General features: G+C 42.5%; 1 protein-coding gene across 1 annotated transcript in view; it reads left to right on the top strand.

Annotated features, from left to right (window-relative positions):
* The first annotated feature begins 390 nt into the window (after positions 1-390).
* The window catches only part of vsnl1a (visinin-like 1a), a 107,305-nt gene continuing 98,005 nt past the window's right edge, over positions 391-9,690 (top strand). Inside the window, 1 exon segment of the mRNA XM_052025431.1 lies at positions 391-430. Coding sequence (XP_051881391.1) covers positions 391-430 — 40 coding nt within the window.

Genomic DNA, 9,690 nt, shown 5'->3' with positions numbered 1-9,690 from the left:
CGGAGGTCGCGCATCAAGCGCTTAAATGGCGTCGAAACGGTGCAGGTGGAAATGGAGTGCTCCCTGTAAGCCCGTTACTGTGAGAAAAATAACCTTCCAGAGGGGCGGATCAGAAAGGAATACACCTCTGCTGCATTTCACACAGGATAACCTACGAGCATTTCAAAGGCCAGGGTGGTCTCTAGACGCCGTACTATCTTTTCTTGGCCGCCACCAATGCAGGGACCAGACTTACCTCCTCCTCCGCCGGCTTGCTCCCGCACCGCCCCCCCCCCCCGGCACTGGGGCAGCGGTTTGGAATTTGGCGCCAGCCCGCGCCCGCCGCCCCTCCGGCGGCACGCGCTCCCGCTTCCCAACGGCTCGTTGGCTTCGCGCGCAGGCCCACGGTCTATGGCGGGCGGTCCGGCGGTGGGGGAAGGAGAAGGAGGAGGTAAGTCTGGCCCCTACATTGGTAGCTGGAAGACTGCACCGTAGTTGTTTGCCGCGGGTGGGGCTGGTTAACATTTGTTGCTGGCCCTGCCTTTGCAAACTTGCACCTCCTCCTTGCAGACAAAGCGCCGGAGGAATTCAGCGGTTCCGTCCAGATGAAGGGTCTCGGCCGAAATGTCGACTGTCCATTTCCCTCCATAGATGATGCCTGACTCACTGAGTTTCTCCGGCGCTTTGTGTGTTGCGCCAGATTCCAGCATCTGCAGTCTCTTGTGTCTCCACTTCCTTGCATACTCACCGACGCGTCAGTCCAAGGGCAACTGACCCAGGCATAGAGCCATACAGGACAGAAACGGGTCCCAACATGTCATACAGACCATCAAGCATCCAACAATACCAATCCTATTCACCAGCACTAAAGTAGGTGGAATCATAGACAGTGAACCATAGAACAATGCAGCACAATACAGGCCCTTCGGCCCACCATGTTGTGCCGCCCTTCAAACCACTCCTAAGACTATCTAACCCCTTCCTCCCACATATCCCTCTATTTTAAATTCCTCCATATGCTTACCTAGCAATCCCTTGAACTTGACCAATGTATCAGCCTCCACCACCACCCAAGGCAGCGCATTCCATGCACCAACCACTCTCTGGGTGAAAAACCTCCCTCTGATATCTCCCTTGAACTTCCCACCCATTACCTTAAAGCCATGTCCTCTTGTATTGACCATTGGTGCCCTGGGAAAGAGGCGCTGGCTGTCCACTCTATCTATTCCTCTTAATATTTTGTATACCTCTATCATGTCTCCCCTCCTCCTCCTTCTCTCCAATGAGTAAAGCCCTAGCTCCCTTAGTCTCTCCTCATAATCCATACTCTCTAATCCAGGCAGCATCCTGGTAAATCTCCTCTGCACCCTTTCCAACGCCTCCACATCCTTCCTATAATGAGGCGACCAGAACTGGACACAGTACTCTAAGTGTGGTCTAACCAGAGTTTTGTAAAGCTGCATCCTTACTTTGCGGCTCTTAAACTCGATCCCACGACTTATGAAAGCTAACGTCCCATAAGCTTTCTTAACTACCCTATCCACCTGTGAGGCAACTTTCAGTGATCTGTGGATATGAACTCCCAGATCCCTCTGCTCCTCTACACCGCCCAGAATCCTGCCATTAACCTTGTACTCCACTTTGGAGTTTGTCCTTCCAAAGTGTACCACCTCACACTTCTCTGGATTGAACTCCATCTCCACTTGTCAGCCCAGTTCTGCATGCTATCAATATCCCTCTGTAAGCTTCGACAACCCTCCACACTATCCACAACACCACCGATCTTTGTGTCATCTGCAAACTTGCTAACCCACCCTTCCAGCCCCTCATCTAAGTCATTAATAAATATCACAAAAAGTAGAGGTCCCAGAACCGATCCCTGTGGAACACCACTAGTCACAGCCCTCCAATCCGAAGGCACTCCCTCCACCACAACCCTCTGCTTTCTACAGGCAAGCCAATTCTGAATCCACATGGCCAGGCCTCCCTGGATCCCTTGGCCTCTGACCTTCTGAAGAAGCCTACCATGCGGAACCTTGTCAAACGCCTTACTAAAATCCATGTAGACCACATCCACTGCACTACCCTCATCAATCTTCCTGGTCACCTCCTCAAAGAACCCTATCAGGCTTGTGAGGCAAGATCTTCCCTTCACAAATACATGCTGGCTGTCCCTAATCAGTCCACGATTCTCTAAATGCTCATAGATCCTATCTCTTAGAATCCTTTCTAACAGCTTACCCACCACAGACGTAAGGCTCACTGGTCTGTAATTCCCTGGACTATCCCTACTACCTTTTTTGAATAAGGGGACAACATTCACCACCCTCCGGTACCATCCCCGTGGACAACGAGGACTCAAAGATCCTAACCAACGGTTCAGCAATCTCCTCCCTCACCTCACGAAGCAGCCTGGGGAATATTCTGTCAGGCCCCAGGGACTTATCTCTCCTAATATTCTCTAACAACTCCAACACATCCTCTCTCTTGATATCTACATGCTCTAGAACATTACCCTTACCAACATTGTCCTCAGCATCATCAAGACCCCTCTCCTTGGTGAATACTGAAAAGAAGTATTCATTGAGAACCTCACCCACTTTCACAGCTTCCAGGCACACCCTCCCACCTTTGTCTTTAATTGGACCTACCTTTACTCTCGTCATCCTTCTGCTCTTTACGTACAAGAAAAAAGCCTTGGGATTCTCCTTAACCCTACTCGCCAAAGCCTTTTCATGTCCCCTTCTCGCTCTCCTCAGCCCTTTCTTAAGTTCCTTCCTTGCTACTCTATATTCCTCACGAGCCCTGTCTGATCCTTGCTGCTTATATCTTATGTATGCTGCCCTCTTCTTCCTAACTAGTTGTTCCACCTCTCTCATCACCCACTGTTCCTTCACCCTACCATTCCTTCTCTGCCCCACCGGGACAAATTTATCCCTAACATCCTGCAAGAGATCCCTGAACATCGACCACATCTCCATAGTACATTTCCCTTCAAAAATGTCATCCCAATTTACACTCCCAAGTTCTTGCCTTATAGCCTCATAATTCACCTTTCACCATTTAAATATCTTCCAGTCCTCTTTGATCCTTTCCCTGTCCATGACAATTCTAAAGGTTATGGAGCAATGGTCACTGTCCCCTAAATGCTCACCCACCGATAGATCTGTCACCTGTCCTGGTTCACTACCTAAAACTAGATCTAATATGGCATCCCCTCTAGTCGGCCTGTCAACATACTGCGTCAGGAATCTGTCCTGGACACACTTAACAAACTCTGCCCCGTCTAAACCTTTGGCACTAAGTAGGGGCCAATCAGTATTTGGGAAGTTGAAGTCTCCCATTATAAAAACCCTGCTATTTAAGAAGGTTATTAAAAATCACAGCGGGATCTTGATCAGCAGGGTAAGCAAATGGTGTTCAATCCAGATAAGTGTGAAGTGTTGTATTTTGGAAAGTCATATCAGGGTAGGACTTGCACAGTGAATGATTGGGCCCAGGGGAGTGTTGTAGAACAGTGGGACATAGAAGTACAAGTCTGTGGTTCCCTGAAAGTGGAGTCACAGGTAGACAGGGTGGTGAAGAAGGCGTTGGAGTATTGTGTACAGTTTTGGTCGCACTGTTGTAGGAAAAATGCCATTAAGCTGGAAAGAGTGCAAAGAAGATTGACAAGAATGTTGCCAGGACTCGAAGGACTGAGTTATAGAGAGAGGTTCAACAGGTTAGGACTTTATTCCTTGTAGCATAAGAGACTGAGGGATGACCTTACAGAGGTGTATAAAATCATGGTGGGCATAGACTGGGTGAATGCACACAGTCTTTTTCCAAGGGTTGGGAAATCAAAAACTTAGGGCAAAGGTTTAAGGTGAGAGGGTAAAGATTTAATAGGAACTTGAGGGGCAACTTCTTCACACAGAGGGTGATCTGTATTTGGAACGAGCCACCAAAGGAAGAGGTTGAGGCAGGTACAATAACAACATTTAAAAGACATTTGGTCAGGTAAAGGGATAGGAAAGGTTTAGAGGGATATGAGTCAAACACAGGCAAATGGGATTAGGTTAGATGAGCATCTTGGCCAGCGTGGACAAGTTGGGCCATTGGGCCTGTTTCCATGCTGTATTACTCTGTCTCTATCATCCTGCACTGTGGTCACTCAAGTGCTCAATCAGATGCTTTTAATTTGCCTGCCTCCACTACCTTCTCAGGCAGTGCATTTCAGATTGCAGTCACCCTCTGGCTGAAAATTATTTTCCTCAGATCTCCTCCAACCCTCATACTCTTAACCTTAAACCTATGCCCTCTGGCTTTAGGTGTCTCTGTTATGGGGAAAAGTTTCTCACTATCCACCCTATCTATGCCCCTCATAATTTCATATGCCTCTATCAGGTCACCCTTCCATTCCAAGGCAAAGAAACCCAGTCTATTCAGTCTCGCATTGTATTTGAAATGTTCCATCCCAGGTAACATCCTGTAAATCTTCTCTCCTGTGCAATCAGGGCCTTAGAAAAAATGCACACTGTACTCCATCTGTAGCCTAAACAAAGATTTTTAAAGTTGTTCCTTGACCTCCCTGCTCTTATATTTTATGCCACAGCTAATGAAGGCAAGCATTCCATGAAACTTCTTCACCACCTTATCCACCTGTGCTGCAGCCTTTGGGGACCTATGGATTATACACAAAGGTCCCTTTGTTCCTCAATACTCCCTATGGTCCTACCATTCATCGTGTATGTCACACCCTTGTTAGACTCCAGCCTCCAGCCTCACAAACACACCAGAAAGATTGATAGGTCAACCACATCCCTCACATGACATCCCACCATCGTAGTATTCTGGATATTGATTCTGAGGGTGTGGTGTGGTATTGCTGAATTCCTGCACTGTCCAAGCCATTTGCCTAGCTTTCTAATCTGTTTTGATCTAATTTAAGTACATCATGGCACTACTACTTAATAGCACACTTAGTGCCACTGACTGGGGATGAAGTCTTAGTTAGCAGTGCAGGCAGCAATAGCTCAGTACTATTTCAAAGAGCACTGGAGTTGTTTCTGTTGTCCTGGTGACTAATTATCTCTCTATTAACATTTCTAGCTTTTCATCATTTACAAAGTATGGCACTATATTATTTTTGGGTCCAAAGTGGATGATCTCACACATTGAAATCCATTTGCTACATATTTTCCCATTCCTTTAATCTATTAATATTTCTTTGAAATGTTATGCTAACCTCTATGGTGTTTACAGTGCTGCCTCTCCCTGTGACATTGGCAAGCTTGAATCTATGACTTTCTGTTCTATTGTTTCTGTTCTATCTAAAGGGATGCTTCCCTAATCAAGAAAACTTTGAAGATTTTAGTTAAAGGCATCTGCGATGTTCTCACCTAATTACTTCAGAATGCTCTGATAGAAGCCATGTGGCTCTGGGGATGTTTGACTCCAACATGCCATTATTTCTTGCATTATAGTTCTTTACTTATGTTAATTTAACTGTGAACCAAAATTAGATATTTGAATGTTTTATAAATGATTGGTAGGATCATCCCTGGAATAATGTATGCTTTTAAGGCATACCACCTTAAAAGAGACCTAGTTGTGTTGAAGAGAGATCACAGAAAGGAGATAATGATATTTCTGGTACTTCAGCCACTCATGTGTCGAACCTGATTCAAAGACCCAAATTTTTTCACTACTGCAGAGGAGATCTGGATCATTTCCAAAACTTAAAATTTAAGAGTCACATTTAATATAAGTGTCAATAGGCCTTTTGACAAAAGCTTGGAATTACCACAGCTAAACTCAATGTAGAGTCATAGTGTTATACAGCTCACAAACAGCCCAAACTAATCCATGCCGACCAATATGTTTATCTGAGCTAGTCCCACTTGCCTGCATTTGGCCCATAACTCTCTAAACCTTTTCTATCCATGTACCTGTCTAAATGTCTGTTAAACATTTTAAATTGTACCCACCTCTACAGCTTCCTCTGGCAGCTCATTCCATATACCCACCACCCTCTGTGTGAAGAGGTTTCCCATCAGATCCCTTTTAAATCTATGTCCTCTAGTTTTTGGCTTCCCTATCCTGAGAAAAAGACTGACCATTCTTACCTATGCTCCTCATTATATCATTTACCTCTATAAGGTCATCCCTCGGCATCCTATACTCCCAGGAAAAAAGTCACAGCCTATTTAGCCTCTCCTTATAATTCAAGCCCTCCAGTCCTGGTAACATACTTAGGAATCTTTTCTGCATTATGTCCGGCTTAATGGCGCCTTTCCTATAAAATTGCGTACAGTATTAGAGGAATTTTTCCTCCATATATTTAATATAAACTTATGTTGATTATTGTTTGTTTTTTATTCAATAATGGAACATGGTTATCACTGGAAAAGCCCATTCATTACCCATCCCAAATTACCTTGTTAATATGATGGGGTGAGCCACCTTCTTGAACAGCTGCATTGCTTCTGGTGAAGATGCTTCCAGGCTACTGTTGGCTAGGGAATTCCAGACTTTAAACTAACAGACAATGAAAGAATGGTGATAATTTCCAAGTCAAGATGGTGCATGACCTGGAGAAGCACCTGCTACCTTTGTCCTTCTTGATAGTTTAGGTCACAGGTTTCAATGGTGTTGTATGAGTAACATTAACAACTAACTACAGTGCATTTACAATTTGGTACACAGCTATGATGCATCACCTGAGGAGGAAGTGCATGTTTAGGGTTGTGGATGGGATGCCAAACAAGTGAACTGCTTCATTCAGGATGGCAATGAGCTTCTTGAGTCCTATTGAAGCTGCATCCATTCATGCAAGTGGAGAGTAGCACTGCTAACGGGTGTGCCCTGGTGGAAAGGCTTTGGAGACTCAGGAGATGAGTCAGTTGTTGAAGGATACCTAGCCTCTGTAGCCCAAGTACTTATGTGACAGGCTGAGTTCAATGTCTGCTCAATGGTAATCAAAACATTTACGGAGGGCAATAATGTCTTAGTTATGCACTCGAACGTTAAAAGTAAATGGTTACATTATCTCTTGTCAGAGATAATCATTGGCTGGCTCTGGTATGGTTACTTACACATGTTTGAATGTTGAAGATGGTTTGGCCTATGACACCACCCAGAGGAACACCTCTGGAGCTGAGTTATAAACATGCTGTGTAAATATTTGATCAGGAAAGGATTAGATTTTAATAGGATTATACCTTGAGATGTTTATATAAGAAACCGATGCCTTATGGTCTACTAACAATGGCCACACTGCTGGCATCAGCAAAGAATTGCTGCAGTCTGTGGAACACAGCAGACCAAAGTTAAAATTGGAGATATGAGATCAATAAACAAAATGGAAATTTGTTTAATTGTTTTTGAAGAGAATTATTTCACACAGAACATTTCCTCTTGAGAATGAATTTGTAAAGTCAAATCTAGATTAGAATAGACTGTGCATGACATGTGGAAGGGGGATTTGTGCTCAATAGCCTACTCATGGTCCATACATACATTTATTTTTACAGAAATCAAATATCAAATTGGGACATTTAGCTACATGAAAATATTCCTAACATATGGGTTCTGCCTTTCTGGAGAAATGTCTTGTCCCAGATGTAGAAAAATATAAGAAGATTTTAAATCATCATCTACATTTTGCTTTCTGCTATTGACTGCCATCTTTACCAATTGCCACAGTATCCAAATAAACAAAACAAATTAACCATCATTATGTTTTAAAATTGACTTTATTCTTAGCCAGTATATCAGCATTTCTTTTCTCAACTTTCATTTAATTCATGTAACATTTAGCATTCATTTTTCCTCTTTTATATGTGCGGTTTAGCTATTAATTTAAACTGGCTATAAATTTAAACTTGTATATTAATTATGCAAACCTCCTTCATTCTTCAGCAGTTAATCGCAGTTTATTTCTTTCTCAGTGCTGACCTCTGCAAAATGATGGCTTGCTTCTTTTTCAGAGGTTACAAATTGAAAGTGTATCCAAATTAAAAATAAAACACCATATAATCAGCTACACAGGTACCGACAATGCAATTTTTCAGATCATTCAAGTTTAGAAGTCCAATTTAGAATTGAAATAGTTCATATTTTGCCATCTGTAATTATTTTTTATACCAGGACAATAGTCATTGGAAACAAGTACCAACTTAAATCAAGTGAGTTAATGCTGCAGTACAATTTTCTGGAAAGCAAATTAACATGTAGTCATAAACAAGGAAGTAATCGGCCATGGCCATTAATTCTTCCCCACCGATTCTTGGCGGAACAGGATGTTGTGTTACCAACTCTGTTTGGTTGAGTATGTTTCTGTGACCTCTACCTTCTTCGCACACCATCTGGTGAAATAACCTGTAACCCCACTCCTCCACTTCAACCAAGATCAATATTTTAATAAGTAATAAATTAACTTATAAAACTGTTGGAAGAAAATTAAAACTTACTTATTGAGTTCCGAGAGCTGTAATGTGTTAAGTCAGAAGATGAAATGTTCTTCAGTCAGCTTACGTTTGGATTTGTTGGAACAGTGCAAGAAGTCAAAGATAAAGAGAAGTGAAATGGAGAAATAAAGTGGTATGCATCTGGAAGCTCAAGGTCACCCTTGCAGACTGTACAGAGGTATTCTGCAAAGAGTCAAAATCTGCATTTGGTTTCCCCGGTGTACAGCACATGAGGTTGCAAGCATACAATGCAGTTTACCAAGTTGGAGGAAATGCAAGTAAATTGCTGCTTACCTGGAAGAGTATTTGGGTCCCAGATGATGGGAAGGAAGGAGATAAAAAGGGAGATTACATGTGCAAGAAACATCTGCAGTATTTTACTTTTGGAAATTAATCATTATTTTTGGAAACACAGGAAATCATGGAAGACTGATGGCTGAAAATTGAAAGGGAAAATTGGAACAGTCTACTGTTTCCATATTTACTTTCTTGTTTGTCAAAATAAACTCTCATTGTAATAATCATAATTAACCTTTTATTCTCAAAGTCTATGGACCATCCCAGCCAAAGAAAAATAAAAATATTATCAAACTTCAATTGCTGCTACATACTTACTCCCATCAGGGGCCACCTAGTGTTCAGTTAACAATATGCAAGAGCCAGACATCATTTTCACCCTTCAGAATTCCTGGGTGAAAATTATCATCTCCAGGCATCCCAAAAATGAAACACTGTAAATGCTAGACATCTGAAAGCATTATATATCAGCTAAAATACATAAGGAATTCAGTACTTACACATTATAGGAAATATAAAAGAAAGACCATAATGCTCATGCAGTAATTCACAGGCTTGATGAGATATGCCAAAAGAGTATAGTAACAAGAACCAGTGCAAGTACTCTATATTATGAATCTATACTAGGTTTCACATCTATACAATAGTTATCATAGGATCTCATACCATCATCAATTTTTTATAGACACAATGGTGCACCAAGTAGAATTGCTGCATCACAGCTCCAGCAACCCGGGTTCAATGCTGACCTCCAGTCCTACTGGGCTTCCCAATAGTTTCCTTTTTTTTCAATTATGCATTCATGCTCCATTGTCGATGTCCAGTGTGGAAATTAAAATAAAAACAGAAAATGCTGGAATACTCAGCTGGTCAGGTGGCATCTGTGGAAAGAGAAACAGTTAATATTACAGATTATCAGCTTGAAATGTGGATTTTTAAAAAAATTTCTTCTACTTTGAAAACT

This window comes from Pristis pectinata, chromosome 10 (genome assembly GCF_009764475.1).
Source record: "Pristis pectinata isolate sPriPec2 chromosome 10, sPriPec2.1.pri, whole genome shotgun sequence".
Classification (NCBI taxonomy): Eukaryota; Metazoa; Chordata; class Chondrichthyes; order Rhinopristiformes; family Pristidae; genus Pristis; species Pristis pectinata.
The sequence above is the reverse complement of the archived record's forward strand: the minus strand, read 5'-3'. Positions and strand labels throughout refer to the sequence as shown.